This window comes from Plasmodium chabaudi, assembly GCF_900002335.3.
Source record: "Plasmodium chabaudi chabaudi strain AS genome assembly, chromosome: 9".
Lineage (NCBI taxonomy): Eukaryota > Apicomplexa > Aconoidasida > Haemosporida > Plasmodiidae > Plasmodium > Plasmodium chabaudi.
This window is the reverse complement of record NC_030109.2, coordinates 876,692-894,043: the sequence shown is the minus strand read 5'-3', so window position 1 is coordinate 894,043 and position 17,352 is coordinate 876,692. Positions and strand designations below refer to the sequence as shown.

The 17,352-nt window shown below is 24.1% G+C and overlaps 7 protein-coding genes across 7 annotated transcripts; 3 read left to right on the top strand and 4 right to left on the bottom strand.

The window, feature by feature from the left end:
• Nucleotides 1-185: 185 nt before the first annotated feature.
• PCHAS_0923600 (CRAL/TRIO domain-containing protein, putative) lies at nt 186-2,117 on the bottom strand (the record flags this gene model as incomplete). The annotated part of the gene is made up of 10 exons (XM_016798156.1): nt 186-244; nt 360-399; nt 510-554; nt 658-750; nt 838-965; nt 1,070-1,103; nt 1,253-1,342; nt 1,426-1,528; nt 1,646-1,875; nt 2,040-2,117. 10 exons carry the CDS (start codon nt 2,115-2,117, stop codon nt 186-188), a joined length of 900 nt encoding a protein of 299 aa, XP_016655400.1.
• A 1,250-nt stretch (nt 2,118-3,367) lies between these two features.
• PCHAS_0923500 (protein disulfide-isomerase, putative) lies at nt 3,368-6,226 on the bottom strand (the record flags this gene model as incomplete). Its single annotated transcript, XM_016798155.1, has 15 exons — nt 3,368-3,463; nt 3,553-3,652; nt 3,753-3,810; nt 3,899-3,950; nt 4,025-4,093; nt 4,253-4,310; nt 4,408-4,489; nt 4,578-4,671; nt 4,755-4,841; nt 4,953-5,018; nt 5,127-5,217; nt 5,333-5,419; nt 5,508-5,581; nt 5,775-5,877; nt 6,075-6,226. The coding sequence occupies 15 exons, from the start codon at nt 6,224-6,226 to the stop codon at nt 3,368-3,370; spliced, it is 1,269 nt and encodes a 422-aa protein (XP_016655399.1).
• A 617-nt stretch (nt 6,227-6,843) lies between these two features.
• PCHAS_0923400 (conserved Plasmodium protein, unknown function) lies at nt 6,844-7,533 on the bottom strand (the record flags this gene model as incomplete). Its single annotated transcript, XM_016798154.1, has 3 exons — nt 6,844-6,978; nt 7,096-7,281; nt 7,384-7,533. 3 exons carry the CDS (start codon nt 7,531-7,533, stop codon nt 6,844-6,846), a joined length of 471 nt encoding a protein of 156 aa, XP_016655398.1.
• A 1,525-nt stretch (nt 7,534-9,058) lies between these two features.
• Nucleotides 9,059-9,985, top strand: PCHAS_0923300 (tRNA (guanine-N(7)-)-methyltransferase, putative; the record flags this gene model as incomplete). Its single annotated transcript, XM_016798153.1, has 1 exon — nt 9,059-9,985. One exon carries the CDS (start codon nt 9,059-9,061, stop codon nt 9,983-9,985), a length of 927 nt encoding a protein of 308 aa, XP_016655397.1.
• Nucleotides 9,986-10,486: 501 nt separating this feature from the next.
• On the bottom strand, nt 10,487-10,828 carry PCHAS_0923200 (conserved Plasmodium protein, unknown function; the record flags this gene model as incomplete). The annotated part of the gene is made up of 2 exons (XM_016798151.1): nt 10,487-10,623; nt 10,753-10,828. 2 exons carry the CDS (start codon nt 10,826-10,828, stop codon nt 10,487-10,489), a joined length of 213 nt encoding a protein of 70 aa, XP_016655396.1.
• A 2,084-nt stretch (nt 10,829-12,912) lies between these two features.
• PCHAS_0923100 (deoxyuridine 5'-triphosphate nucleotidohydrolase, putative) lies at nt 12,913-13,425 on the top strand (the record flags this gene model as incomplete). Its single annotated transcript, XM_740071.1, has 1 exon — nt 12,913-13,425. The coding sequence occupies one exon, from the start codon at nt 12,913-12,915 to the stop codon at nt 13,423-13,425; it is 513 nt and encodes a 170-aa protein (XP_745164.1).
• Nucleotides 13,426-14,972: 1,547 nt separating this feature from the next.
• Nucleotides 14,973-16,717, top strand: PCHAS_0923000 (protein phosphatase, putative; the record flags this gene model as incomplete). Its single annotated transcript, XM_016798150.1, has 7 exons — nt 14,973-15,024; nt 15,171-15,281; nt 15,435-15,506; nt 15,674-15,751; nt 15,863-15,981; nt 16,097-16,201; nt 16,370-16,717. 7 exons carry the CDS (start codon nt 14,973-14,975, stop codon nt 16,715-16,717), a joined length of 885 nt encoding a protein of 294 aa, XP_016655395.1.
• Between the last annotated feature and the right edge of the window lie 635 nt (nt 16,718-17,352).

The window sequence follows — 17,352 nt, the reverse complement described above, 5'->3', positions numbered from 1 at the left end:
ATTGTTTAAAAAATAGTAAAATAAAAAATTCATAACGAATGTGACATGAGAATATAATCATTATAAAAGTGATACATGTAAACTATGCAAAAGTAAAAAAAAAATAACTAATATAAATTAAAAACTAAATATAAAAATAAATATCTCTTTATAAAAAATAAATCATCAAAATATTTGAGTTCGATTTATGGAAGAATTGGGTCTGCAAAAGATGTGGCATTCTCGCATGTTCCTCCATATTTTTCTGTAATCAAATAAAAAGAAAAATATGAAATGTATAAAAATTAAAAAAATTAAAAATAAAACGTTTTAAATATACGATTTATGTGATCAGCTAATTTTTTTTATTTTTGTCTTACTCTCTAACTGGTCTGCGTCAACTTGGTTAAGCAATTTTTTCTAAAAAAAAAATAAAAATATGTATAACAACATTGGAAATATATTATTTATTTCGTATTAAAAATGATTTGTTAACTTCTCATGTATTTTAGTAATATAAATTTTCTTACATCAATTTCTGCAGAGGTGATGGAAATTTTTTGTTGGGTGTTATACTGAAAAAGGGAAAAAATTACGAAAAAGTAAATACATATGCATGTACATATTTATAATAAATGGTCATAGATTTTTCTGTAGCATTCTTAATATATATATTACTGGTATAATAGATTTAAGCATATGCCACATTCCGGATATAAAGAAAGGTGCGCTTAAAACAAGCATTTTTGACAATCTCGATCTATAGTTGCACTAAAATAAAAGGAAAAAAAAATGTTTTATATACATATTGTACATACATATATCTAACTATTTATAATTATCATATTTGTGGATTACGCTTAAGCTTTGGGATATCTCCTTTAATGTTGATACAGGGATATTTAAAACACTGCATGAAGATAAATCTATGATGACTCGCCATTGTTCGATCTTTCCCTCAACAAATAAATTTGCTATAGCAAATTCTATATAAAAATAATAAGCAATAACGGTATGTTATATATGAACGTGTCAAATTTTAAAAAATATATTTATGTGTGTGTCCATGTGTTGATAATTGAAGTATTACCCATCCAGTAATAGGCCACCTTTAAAACGTCCTTCTGAAAAGTTGAAAATGGGATAGAATTAAAAAGCAGCATATAATCATTTTTTACGCAGCCATTTTTTACGCAGCAATTTTTTACGCAGCAATTTTTTACGCAGCAATTTTGTATGCAGCAATTTTTTACGCAGCAATTTTTGGCGTTACCGTATTGACAGTGATGAAGCGTTTGCAGTTGATGACAATGATTGGGTGCATGCTTTTGTCTCGTCCGTGAATGTAAATATATCCATTGTTCTGTGAGAAATGACAAAAGGATAAATATGTATATACATGCAAACTGTTAAATATGGGCAAGCTTGCAAAATTATTATTATTACTATAATATCCTTAATATCTTCGCGCTTTATTGGAAGATTCTCCTCCCTCCACTTCAAATGTCTAAGGATGTCAACGTAGCATTTGTCATAAACAAACTCGTTTCTGCAATCGAAAAGGTAGAGAAATGATTAATCGGTAGAAATTGTCAGAAAATTTAGAAATGTTTTTATCACTTTGTTTGCATTTTCCACTGTTTTCCACTTGTTATGATTAACTAACCCTTGGAGAAATCGTAGCACATAATTGTCGTCATTGAAAAGTGTTTTTTGAAATATGTCATCATATGATCGTTGAGGATATGGGCCTTTGGATTGTTTAGCTAACTCAATTTCTTTATCAATTGCACTACGCACATAATCTTTAAGCCCTTGAACTTTTTCGATTTCAAATGGATCTAGCTTTTGCTTACAAAATATATATCTTACGGACTTTTCGCCAGTTTTGTGATACTAAAAATTTGTGTTAAAAATTGGATTAAATCATGTATAACATTTTAGAAATATAAACAAAGAAAGTAAATGATTGGGAACTACATAAGAATTATCATCTTTCTAAAATGGTAACAAAAGACTTATAAACATATTGATATATTATGAATTTGGGAAATCCTTACATATTTTATTTCATCTGGAGTAGGGTTATATGCTAAGACTTTTTCAGTTAAGTATTTATTGGTATCTTCGTCAGACATTTTCTCAATTTTAGGTGAAAAAATAACAGAGTTATGTATACAAAAGCTTAACTTTTTATTCTTAAAAATCTATAAAAATATAAGTTTGCTTAAATAAAAGCATGGACAGATATATTACCTTCCTTAATATCTATTATAAAATATAGATGCAAATATATGTAGATATAGCCATGATATTTTTACTATTTATTGCATATGCATGTGTAATAGTATTATATAATATTTGAAGCGATATAATAATTATTATTATATTCAAAACAATTATAACCCAATATTTTTATTCCTTCAAATTATTCATAAAAATTTATTTTCTCTCAAATAAAAAACATATATTAAAAATGCATATTATAAATGTTTTTCTATTATACTTTTTTTTTTCTTTTTTCAGATTTTTTTATTAATATGAATTTTTTTTAGAATTGCATTTTTGCGATTCTCGGGCTTAAAATATATAAGATATTATGCTATAACACCGTGTTTTTTTTTATGCATATATAATATGCATATGTAATGTATATGTATATGCTTATTATACGTATATTATTATATATTATATTAACAGTTCTGGTACAAATTAAATATTTTAGTGAAAGCTAAATGCTTACTTACATGCATTTTTTTTTTTTTAATTATAAAATATCATCACTAGTTTAGAAAAAAAATAAGAGACTTCAATTTTGTCATAAATAAATATTTTATTTTACGATTTTAAGAAAATATTTATTTATGTAAACAATAAAAAATTATTTTAAAATATCTCACTAATTATTATCTTTATTTGTAATATATGCAATAATTAAGAAATGGAAAATTATATATATATGGGGAAAATCCATTTTTATCTTTATCATTTTGCAATTAACTACATCATACTACATCATATTTTATGAAAATTTTTCAAGTAAATTGACGTTCTTATCAACATTCGAATGCTGATAATGTAGAGAGACAAACAGGAATTTGTATTTTATACCATCGTCGAAAAAACAACAATTCCTTTATATTAGGAAGTGTAAGAAAAAAAATAATATTTTTAGGAAGCTACAAAACAACGTAACATAATTAGTTGATCATGTGAAAATTGAAGGTTATGAAATTTGTAAAAAAAAACGCATAATTAATAATCAGCCAAAAAATAAAAGGGCATAGAAGTTATGCCATTTAATACACTTTATAAAATGACGTGAAGTTTTATTTATCTTATAAAAAACAATTCTTTATAGCATTTGCTAAGTTTCAAATTTTTCTATTTATTTTTTCTTTTTTGTTTCCATCTCATATTCTGGCTCTGGCTTATTCACAAAAGAATAAGCTGTATGAAACACAAGAACTACTGTAAATACGATCTACAAAAAAAGTAGTAGTAGTAGTATTAAATTAGTAAGCATATATAAATAATAAAAACTTTTAAAAAAAAATTATTCAAAATTTTTACCATAATAATTCCACATATAAATCCTATGAATGATTTAATATCTGTTCGAAATGATTTGTCTATAATATATTTTATTTGTTTCTTGATTTTTATCAAAAGTCTGTATAAGAAATGAAAAGTTGTGTGCATGTAGGGAATATGAAAATGTACCGTAAATATAGGGAGCAGTATTAAATTATTAAAATGTGTATAAATAATACATATCCATTTTAGTGAACTCCTCCATTTTAGGTTTAATTCGTTTGTTCTCTATATCCTCTGCAAAAAAATAAAAAATAAATAATATAGTCTTATATCTTTTAATCCTTACATTTTATTAGCTGTACATTATTTTTATATTACTTACCTATTATGTTTTGCACATGATCAATGTTGAAATAGTCTTCGAAGTAATACTCCTATTAAAAAATATGTAAACATATAAAAACCCGTAACATAAAAAGGGTGCTATCAATATAAAGACAAAACTTACACGAGGGTTCTTGCTAAATACAAGTATTTGAGGATATCTTTTTGAGTCTACACCATACAATTCTAAATTCTTTTTTAGGAATGAAAAAATAAAAAAAATAATTTACAACTAATATGCATGTACAGGCATGCTACCAAATGGCTGTACATATTTCTACATGACATTTTTACAGGCACATTTTGTGTAATATTTTATTTTATCGATATTTTTTTCCTTTTTTGTGATTACTTCTTCGTAATATTTTCCATCTATATAGGCAAATATATATTCCTTCAAATTTATGTTCCTTAAAAAAAAATAACAATTTATTCATTTATGGAAAAATATAAGAAATGTGGAAAAGCGCCGACTTTCGAAATTGTGAAATCTTTAAATTGGCATACCTTTTAGCATGTTGAGTAAATTGATAAATATATTTATCAGGTTCATTTTGAAAGTCAATTAAAAGTAATATCAAATTATTTCCTGGAATAATAATATAAATTAGTGAGCATCCAATTTTAGAGAATAATAAAAAATATGCACACACATACATATTAGGAACTTGCATTACCACTACTCCTTATGCTAAAAAAAGTATGGTGATCTATTTTGCTTACTATGGGAAACCTATTTTTATTAACAAAATGTTTTAACTCTTCAAAATTCTGAACAAAATTATATATTATAACAATCATTATTAATTATATACAATATATTAAACTAAATTAATTATATACTTTTTTCTCACCATTTGATTTATGTTCGAAACAAAATTATCATGCGCACCCTGGACATGCAAACTGTTATTTTTGATACCTAACTTGGTGCATAATTCCTAAATATAGAAAATACAACAAAATATGCACACACACATTTTTTTACATATCTATATATATTAGATAGTAGAGATATTCGACTTTATTAAATTCTTTATTTTCTATATAACTTGATTCTTAATGTTGAGAAAATAGTTTTCTTCGAAATACAGTTTAGCAACCTTGATTAAATTTTCCTAATATATTTTTTAATGTAATTAAAAATAAAACAATATTTTTATATGCTTAAAAATTATTGCTTGTTAATATAATTATTTATATTTTTTTTTTATTTTTTTTTTTACATTTAAATTTTCTGAACATGTCAGAAATAAAATGTCTTTTGTTTTGTAGTTGGCTAGTTCCTCTTCAGAATATATGCCATGAAATATTGGGCTATTTTAAAAGAGAGTATAAAAAAATGGGGAAAATGTATATATGGAAAGAAAGCGAATTATATGTTTAAATGGGTAAGTATGGAAATATATATTTTTTTTTTAATTATGTTTACGTGGTTGTGTAATATAGCCATTTTTTTAAAATCGGCTCGTTATTTATATCATTTGAAAAGGTTGAAATTAGTTCGTTTCCTTTAAATCTGGAGTAATAAAATGAGAAAACAAATAAAGGGGAAAAAATAGACAATACAATTATAAGCATATTCAATTAGTTGTTTATTTATTTACAGTTTTAATTGAGGGACGCTTGAAACTTTGTATTTATCGCATATAGCTCGTCCATTTGTGTCTTCACAATTTACCTAAAAAATGTTACAATTTTCAATAATATCATGATTAAGTATAATGCCACATAAAGGGGATGCTATTTATATAAAGGGGATGCTATTTATATAAAGGGGATGCTATTTATATAAAGGGGATGCTATTTATATAAAGGGGATGCTATTTATATAAAGGGGAAGTAATGGCGAATTCCTCATGTTTTAAACTTACTTCTCCAAAGTATACTTTTCTTTTATTATCATTTTGAATATCATATCTTAAATTTATGATTTTATTCCAAATACGTTTGCAATGTGTACATTGAGGTGCATAGCTTCATTAAGAGTAGGCAAAATAAGAATGTGGAAAAATGAAAGCAATACATTTTATAGAACATGACAACGCCTCTTAGCACGAAGGTTAATGTATATGCAAACATATTTATCACAAACAAATAAATAGCTTGAAATATAAAGACAAACAAGCATGATTGTACAAATAGATTATGTTTCATGTTTTATTTAGGATTACAATTTGATAAGCCAATATTCGTTTAATTCAAACACACTTTGAATATTATCGGAGGTAACTTTTAGTATGTCATTTTGGGGATAAGAATATTTTGCATTAATGTTACACACAAAAAAATATAAAAATATATAAACAAAAAAAATATATATCATTTTATAGGTAATATCATTATATAATAGATTTTTCTATTTTGTTTTTATTATTTTAACAGCTAATTTTAAAAAAGGGAAATATAAGAACAAAAAAATTATGGATAATATAAAGGCTTATTTTGCCATAAAATAATTCCCTTAAATTGTGATGAAAATAGGTAAATAAGAAAGTAGTATAACAAAAAATTTTTGTATTTTTTTCCTTTTTCATTAACAATATTGGTGTGTTTATTTAGTGTATTAATTTAAAAAAATATATACATAGTATTATATATATAATCTAGTTATAGATTGCATAATAACACAAATAAAGATTAGAAAATACAAAAAAAACTTAAAAAGTAAATAAATAAACAAATGATAATTAACTAAAAAATAATTACACAAATATAAAAGGATAATAAATATTAAAAAAAATTATAAAATTAAATTAATGAAAAATTTAATTTAGTAATGTGTTGCAATTTGGGTTTTTCATTTTTTTTTATAGTTGTTTATGTTCAGACTTATACCGCTGACTTATCTACGTGTTTATCTACTGATTTATCTACTGACTTATCTACTGACTTATCTACTGATGTATCTCTTGCTTACTTCCATTTTAAGGCAAGCCTTTTCTAAATATTAACATTATTCAAAAACCTATATAATTTGCTCCTTTCTTTTAGGCATAAAATATTTTGATCATTATTGGGGCCTTTCTTTATGGTACCACTTACGATTTTATATTTTAACATATATTTTATAGTATTCTATAAAAAGGAAAAATAATTAAACTCACTATTTGAATGCTAACATGTTATATGAAATATGTTTATTTATAAAATGTGTATTCTTTTATTCTATACATTACTTTTTTAAAGACATACCTTTAAATTTATGTGAAAAATACGAAAAATAAATTGATCTTCATTTGGGAAATTAACATAATCATTAATATTGCAACAAAAACTATCATATAATTTTTTAAATATATTTAAATTAAATTTTTTGTTTCTTTTCTTTCTCATCCATAATACGTTATTTTTGTCAAAAGGGTCTATAACACCAACCACCTAAAAAACCGAACAAAATCGAGAATGATAAATATGGAAAACATTCTTACTGTTACACAGAATGAACACGCCACTTATGTTGCTTTCCAATTTTGTGCATACCTTATGTTTATACATTTTGTTACTATCCTTGTTTGTCAACAATGTATGATACCCAAACTGTACAACACTACAAACTTTTCGAGATAATCCAAATTGAATATTAAATAAAAACATGAACACGGCAAAAAATATAAATATCCGTTTCACCATTTTGCCTACATTGGTACTATGAGAAATGCTATGTAATAAGTAGGTACATAAATGGAATTGCTAATAATAATGCATATTCATGTTATTTTATTTGGCCGACTGTAAAACATCATCGATTTACTTTTTGGCTTGATTAAATAGTTATGTAATATGCTCTCCAATCTAGCTATGCATATGCTTATATAAATCCATTTATTTATCACAATTAAGCAACACATTCGAGTGATACTTATTAGGTATAAATATAAAACAAATGGATAAGTATATTTTTCTTCATACTTTAATATCTGATATAAAAATATGTAACCTTCAAGCTGTTTGCTTTTCGTCTTTTTTTCTCTCCCAATTTATTATTCCCTATAATAATATACTATCCTAAATTGATAAACTTACACAAAATTAGTGGCATCTAATTTGGTATAATAAATTATTGTTCATATATTGTAAAGGATTATTTTGTATAACCATAATATTTATAATATAAATTTTATTATAATTATCATCATATTATTTTTATATGTTTATGTTTTCATTTATATTTTTTAAATATACCTTTCGGAAAATCTTTTTTTTTTCAATTATTTATAATATACCAAGTTAATATGTTATACAATAATATATGACTATCCTTTGTCATTTTATTTTCCATTTATTTGCAATTAAAGGAAACAAAATTGTTACCATTTGGGTATGTATACATATGCAATAATATTTATACGCCCACAATCCATGCCCGTAGAAGGCACAATTTTTTTTTGATACACGCATATACGGAAATAATTTTTTCGAATTATAAGCATGCTTATGTTTTATTTAATTTATTTTATATATTTATTGTTTTTACAAAATAGCCAAATTTTTAACTTATCCACAAAAAATTAACTTAAAACATTTTCTATGCATATGTTATTAACATATTTATGTGAATATTTTTTATGAACAAATAGATGGTTTATAAATGTTACTCTCTACTGTTGTTTAATCTGATTAGTCATAATTCAACATCTCAATATATACAATAACCATATATATATATGTATATATTTTGGGGGTTACCTTGTTGATTGTATCGATTTTAAGTGTTATATTATTAAAATTTTTCTTTATATATTTTGCATGATTGCTTTAAAAAGTTGAAAATTCCAATTTGCCAACATATTTATTTGTTTTAACTCATGAATCTTTTCCTAATATATGCTGGAATAAAGTATGTTCATATAAAATTTGTTTAACTATTATTTACTTTTATATATAAAAATTTACTGAAGGGGAAAAATAATAAGTGCCAAAACAAATGCAGCTGCAACATTCACTATAGCAAGACATACATAAAGGGGATAAGCACGTATTAAAAATAAAGCATCAGAAAAACATCAGGAAAGCAACAGGAAAACAACAGGAAGAACAAAGCTTGTATTTATTCACCTTGTTAATGATTCCTTTAAGTGATACCTAACTTTGACATACTCTCTTTTTTCGATCAGTGCATGTAAATAAAATTAAACAGAATATATAGCAAATATGCATGTTTATTTATTCTAATCAAAAAATGAAAAAACATAAAACCCCATGTAAAAAATTCTATCGCCAAAGAGCACATTGCAATCCACTTTCAGACAGTTATATAAAATATCCACTAAACGATAAGTATGTGGATTGGGGAATTCACTACCCATCCTATTTCGGGGGCGTAGAAAATGCAGAAAAGAGTGCAGAAACGAGTGCAGAAAAGAATGCAGAAAAGAATGCAGAAAAGAATGCAGACAAAGATTCCAAGGCAGAAAACAAAGACAACGCACAAAGTAACGAAACTAATGCTGAACAGGATACACTATATCTAAACACAAATAAATATCCAATATGCTATGAAAATAAAATACAAGTTAAGCCAAATAATTTTGAAGTAAACTTTTTAGATATAGGGTGTGGTTATGGCGGATTACTTTTTGAGTTAAGTAAAGTTTTTGATAATAAACTAATATTAGGTTTAGAAATACGAGATAAAATAACTAATTATGTTGGAGAAAAAATTAATACTTATAGAAAAAATGATTTTCCAAATTATAATAATATAGCAGTTATAAGAACAAATGCAATGAAATTTTTACCTAATTATATTAAAAAAAATCAAATTGAAAAAATGTTTTTTTGTTTTCCTGATCCACATTTTAAAAAACCAAATTGGAGAAGAAGAATAATAACTATAGAAAGTTTATCATTATATTATCATTTGTTACAAAAAAACGGTTTAATATATTTTATAACAGATGTTTTTACTTTATATTTATGGGTTAAATTTTGTTTTAACAGATATCAAAAATTTAAAATCCTTTCTGAAGAAGAATATAAAAATGATATCTGTATAAAATTGATACATGAAAAATCCGAAGAATCAAAGCGGGTTAAATCACAAAATAAAAATATGTATTTTTGTGTTGCACAAAAAATTTAAATTCCATTATAAATAATACAATATCCATATTACTAATTAAAAAATATTAAGATATTTTTACTTTATTTGCCGCTACTTTATTTGTATTCTTATTTAGACTTTTTATGTGTCCACCTTTTTTAATATACCTACATTTTTTCTTTCATTTTAACTCAATAATAAATTCATAAGTTTTGAAAAAATAAGCTTATAAAGAAATAAAATATTTTTTGTACGAAAAAAATACATGAAAATATGTGAAAATATAGAAAAAACTATTTGCAGCCCCACGAAGGAATGCTGAGGGTATATGTGCATGCATATATAAATATGGGCATATATTTATCTACAAAATATAATCTTTAACATGATGGAGTATCCGGCTTAAACGATTCCAAATGGTTCTCTACTTTGTGTACTAGCTACTTTATACCCTCCAATAAGTTATATTTGCTCGCACAAACTTAAAAAAACAATCATTTTGATCATAAAATGAATATGAAATAAGATAGTTGCAAAAAATTAAAACTTCGAGTTATCTCTATGTTGATCTTTTCGTAAAGGGTATAATTTTTGGTTGTGTGGGTCCTTATGAATTATTCCACACAAACTACAATCGGTGTATACTCCGTTGTTTATTGATTGAACATCTTCTTGTCCTATAAAATGAAAAAGACAAATATATGTGCATCAATTAGTAATAACCATGGACAAAAAATAAATAACTATATATGTACATTTGTGTATTTATTCACATTTTTGTATGTATACACAAATTAAGGAATTACCTATTTTATCACATTTTATAGATCGAAGGGGGTGTTTTCCAGGGCTAACTCCTTTATGAGAATAACAGGATCTCATTTTAAAAATAATAAAATATAAGAAAATTAACAAAAAATGCTTTTAAAAAATTTTAAAAAAAATTATAAACAGTTTAAAATAAAAGTTTTATTGTTACAGAAAAAGAGAAATATAAACAATTTTAAAATTATAAAGAATTGTACTTAAGAAGAATTAACAAATTTTACTTATTGTTACAAAATATAAACTTGTATTAATATTAAAAAATAAAATATATATTTAAATGGTATATAATTTTATTTTTTTATTTGTGTCTTTTTTTATATATATATTCGTAAAAAACTCTCAAAATAGCTAACAACAAGCTTAAATGGAAAGCAGACACTACATTTTGCCTGATTTGTTCATACGATAAAATAAAGTTTTCCGGCTAGCAGTCATGTAAAAATATTCGAAAAAAATATAGTACATATTATAATTTAAATATTTTGTGTTTGGATAGTTCCCATAATTTAACACCACAACAGTTGCTATTACACAAGTTTACACATATTATTTTGATTTCTCCCTTTTTTTATATTTTCGAAATTTTTATTTTTTCCAAAAAATGGTAATAGGCACATGCAACTATGCTGTTGTTACATTTTTAAATATAACTAAAATGAATTTTTTTTTTTTAATATAAAAAATAAATATTGCTTGTTCAGGCATTTTAATTCGTTGTTTATTTAACATACTTATTGATAATAATTTTTCGTTAAAAATGGTCATTGCTAAAAGGGGGTTATAATACAACGAAAGACAGATTATGTGTATATATAAATTCGTGTAACATGCTAAAATGTTCTTTTCATAATCCATTTTGGTGACTCAAATTTTAGTTAAATAATGTATAACCATATTGATTTTTTGTGAAATTAGCTAATATATATATAGACATTGGTGTAAGCCCATTTTAAATTTACAATGGTTTATCGATATTTTAGTTCATATTGAAAAATATATTTTTATATGGAAAACACAAAGCAGTTATAGAGATTCCTATATGCAATTTAGCCAATTTTACAGCATAGGAAAAAAAATAAAACTATTACACAAATAAATAACTTGAGATATTTCAATATAAATAACATTATCATTTATTTTGTTTGCCTTATTTTTAATGAGAATCATTACAAGGGGGCTGGAAAATGTTTACCATTGATTTTGATATAATACATATATTGATATATCTCAAAAGATTTTAACCAGGCTTTTCAATTTACCTCAAATTATTATATACATATGTATATATATCATTTTTATTTAATAGATAGCCCTTACGTTATTTACCCCTTCACTAAGGGATATTTACACTTTTTATAGAAAAGAAGTACCAATTAGTATGACAAAATAAAATGATATAAAGAGAATGTGATATTTCTTAAATTGAAAACTTTAAGAATAATATTTTTACATTACACATAGACATTAAAATGCGCAGATAATTTTTCATAACTTCGTTATATCATAACATCGATTTTGCCAAAACAATTTTGGCAATAAAAAAAATGTCATGTATATGAAGATGAAAATTATTGCTTTATTTGGCTAGTTCATAAATTTTTTTTAATATATGTGTAAATAGTTCCAATGCAATTAAATAAATACACATCTGAAATAATTTTAATATTTCCTTAATGTATAAAAGAGAGAAAACGAGAAAAAAGTATTATGCATACTCTCTTGCATTAAAAAAAAAAAAAAAAAATATAAACATAAGATACTCGTGCAATAGTATAAATATTTGCATTTAATACTAGGAAGGGGACTAGTAAAAGCTTAAATAATGTGATATTAAGTGTACAGAGTTTTATTTTATTATTATTTTTTGAGCTTCATTAAATATAATTTTTTTACGCAAAATAGCACAAGTATGATTTACTAAATAATTGAAAACAAAAAATATTTTCAAACTATTGATATATTAAAATTATATAGGTGTAAGAATTTATATATATACACATATAGATGTTCAAAAATAGTGTAAAAACGTATCAGTAAAAAATTAGCTAGCCAAAGAAATTTATTTCCAATAGATACAGAAACAGCTTTCCACATTAGTGTGTGCCCTTAATTTATTTACATATATAAAGACGAACAAAATGCATTTAAAAATTATGTGCTTGAGTGATGAGGTCCGGGAAATGTACAAGAACCATAAAACTCACCATGAAGGAGATAGTGGATTAGATGTTTTCATTATCAAGGATGAAGTATTAAAACCTAAAACAACTACATTTGTTAAACTTGGTATAAAAGCAACAGCATTACAATATAAATGTAATTATTACTATAAATCAGATAAAAATGATTCGAATAATAATAATAAAGAACCCGAAATTGTAAATACAAGTTTTTTATTATTTCCACGAAGTAGTATATCAAAAACACCTTTACGACTAGCCAATTCTATAGGATTAATAGATGCTGGATATAGAGGTGAAATTATATTAGCTCTTGATAATACAAGTGATCAGGAATATACAATTAAAAAAAACGATAAGTTAGCTCAAATCGTATCATTTTCTGGTGAACCATTATCCTTTGAGTTAGTTACAGAATTAGATGAAACCTCAAGAGGTGAAGGTGGATTTGGTTCCACATCCAATAAATAATTTACCCCCACCATATGCATATGTATAAATATATGAGAGGACAATACCCTATTTCATCCCTATATAAACTTACATACAAAATATTCTACGAATATATGGATATATACTTACATGGATATTTATATATATGTGTAATGACCCCCTTTTTATGCTACTTTCTTTTTTAAAGCGTGTATGTAATAATTTTCCAAAATAAATAGAATGAATAAACTTATAATTAAATATATAAAACTTAAAAATACGAAAAAAAAAATTACTTTAAAAATAAATATATAAATAGTTGTACATTTTGGAAATCGCACAAAGCAAATATTATTTTTTCCGCATATATATTGAATGCCGGAATTGTATAAACCAATTTGTTTAGCTATATATATAACGCATTAATTTTTGTACCCCTCCCATATTATAGTATAATATTTATATATGGACAGGTTAAAAATTGATTGTAAATATTTATATGCATAAAAAAGTAATTTTTTTACATTTATATAAAAATATAAATGTATATAGTTGTTAAGTTATCAAATTTGGGAAGATGGTTATTACTGTTATTTTTTTGTTGTAATTTATTTTAATCAGGTGTTTTACATTCTTTGGTGTGGTTATATATATGTTAATTTTTTTTTTTTCTCCGTTTTCCCCTAATTTTTTAGACTCTATTTAATTTTTCTAAATTTTGGGAAAACATTAAATTCGTATATATATAGATGGGGTTCCATTACCTAAATTAATTTACGAAAATTTTTAATATCAATTAAAAATTGTTTTATTATAAACACTGGTTATGCACATATTAAGTACAAATGAAAGAACAAATCGGGAAATGGGAGCGGATATATTTAATATTATATATATGCAATTGCCGTAAAAAAAAAAAAAATATATATATATATATAATATTTATTGAGCAAAATTTTTATACTATATAATATTGTAATAAATGTTATTATTAATTTGGTAGGTAAATGGTATAATAAAGGTGTAAAAAAATCTATTAATAAAATAAAAAAAAAAAATATATATAAATCATATACTTTGTTTATAGTAATATATCTAATTATTTTAAGAAAATGTATTTTGAAATTTAGCATGTACCCATTGGGAAAAAACACCAATTCTATTTAACTATGAATAGAATGTTTTTTCGTTTTTTTTAATAATGTAAAAAATGCATATTCGAATAGATAGTACTATATATTGTATACACAACTAGTATATGCATGCACATCGTTGAAGTGTTATAAACATTTAAAAGTATATGAAATTTTATTTGTTTTTTATTTGTTTTTACCATTGCCTATAACCTGTTCATCCATTTTGTATTTAAAAATAAATTATAATAAAATAAAAAGGCAACCCATACATTATTTATAGAATTGTAATTATATATAACTGTTGTTTTATTTAATATATGCAATAACAATAGTAACCATAGAAATAGTAATAATAATATCCACACCCAGTAAACACGTCTAATAACAATATTTATTTTGGAATTCTTACCAATTGTAAGAATCAAAATAAATATAAGGAGACACTAAATAATGTGGGATCAGTTACGAGATTTAGAAAATTCACAAATGGAAAACACTAATAGTAATAATAAAAAAAATTATAAACAGCTTAGAATTATGCATAGTTTAATGCATTAGTATTTATATATTACACTGCTATTTGCTTGATTAATTTTGTTATATTGTTTTATTATTTATTTTCCTTTTTTAATAACCTTACTTGTGCAGGACAAGCAACTCCAAGCAGCCATGGAAGGTACCGAAGTTTTATTTACATATTTCTAGCAATGATACTATCCTTCGGTTTGATCATTTCGTATTATGCCTTATCTGAAGAGCGTAAGCAAACGCACTATATATATTACACATACTTTTTTGAGACATTTATATATGAATTTACTATTTTCCATTCAAACGAACATAGTATGAATGCTAGTTCATGCAAATTGGTAAATATATTAACAAACTCACTATTGTTCATATTTTTTTTAGCGGAAGATTTCGAGCTAAATTGTGACGATTTAAATACTAAATGTGTAGACTATAAATATCCCCATTTTAAGCGTAAGTTTTATTATGAAAATTTTATAATAGACAGTTTCATCATTTTTATGAACTGCCTTTCTTTATATATCATATATTCATGCAATTATGCCCATTATGTTACAACTATTTTATAATTTTTTTTTTTTTTTTTTTTTTTTTTTTTTTTTTTTTTGATCGTTATACAGCTAGCCGATTAGCAATTGTTGATGTTCATCCTGAAAATAATAATGTTATCTTGAGAAGTAATATGCCCTTATTTAATGGTAAATAAAAAAATAACACTAAATAAATATGTCTTAATTTTAATAAGATAATTTTTATGTATATCCATTTAACTATTTGTAATAATTTAATATATTTACTTATTTTTTTAGGTGCATTCTCGGAGGAAATGCTTAGAAAAGAAATTAAACGTCTTATGGAAAGCTCAGGATTAGCATATGATGATAAAATGAGTCTTAATATCATATCCTTTTTAAGAAACACTTCATATGTAATTAATAAAAATTAAGACACAATAATTTACCTATATAATTTAGTCTACTTTCATTTTAATAAATATAAAATATATTTCTTTCATATGATCATAATTTTTTAAAAATTTTTAGGAGGGTTGTTGTTATACTATTGAAAGATGCAGTGTAAAAAGTGACATGATCACGAATTATCCTATATTAGGAACTAGTATAAACCCATATGACGTTGATCCTAAAGTAAGAATTTCAAAATTTATATAGATTGTTATAATTATGAGCTAGCTATGTTTGCTATATTAACATTGTTTATTTGTGCTGTAGCACGCTATGAAAATTTTGGTGGTGATGTTGTTCCTTCATTTTTTTGCTTCTTCATTTGTCACTTATTACTTCTTTCAATTTTAGATCCGAAATAAAGAGCTAGCTACATTAAACTGGGACAGTGATAACTTAATAGAAAGAGTAACCGAGTTAAACAATAAATTTAATGCTGTGAAAAATACAATTTTTCTCGTTCATTGTAGACACGGTAGAGATAGAACTGGTGAATTTGTTGCAGCATATAGAATGCTTATAAAAAGAGATAAATTTATTGATGTTATAAAAGCAAATGAACAAATGGGTATAGGTAATACCAATGTTTATATTGAAATGGAAAAATGGTTATGTTTGTATTTGGAAAAAGTTATGGGATTTCCCGACGTAGGGTGCTTTGATCTTAAATATGATAAACAACAACATCCAAAAAAATGAAAAAATGCACACCCCGTATATAAGCATATATGGTAGTGCACTACAGTCGTATCAATATTGAGCATGAACAGATTTATTACATAATATAACACCCTAAGATGTTATTTATTTAATCATAGCAACAGAATTCATCATATTTTTAATAGTATTTTATAAATAATATATTTTGGGAATATAAATATATATTAATATCATAATGATAAATATATATTTATATATGATCCGACTTTTATTGTTGCTCCCTTTTGAAGTCTATTTTAAAATAACAAAGAACAGTGGCTGTTTTGATAACCATCTTTTTGTGGATTTCCCTTTTTTAAATTGCCATAAATAAATATATATACATTTGAAATGATAAAATATGCATAAAATTATAATGGATATGCACAGGTCATGTTTTTATATATCATCTTATTATGTATTGTTTTAATATATTCTTTTTATTGTTTTTATAAACACTAGCTTAATTTAATATGAGCATAGTCATTTCCCTTTTCCTATTATTTGATAATTATGTATGTACGGTTTTATAATTTGTATTTATAACCTACCATATACTAACCTCATTTACTATGTATTATTCTTTATTACATTTTGTTCTTTCCTTTATTATATTTGACAAATCGACAAATAAT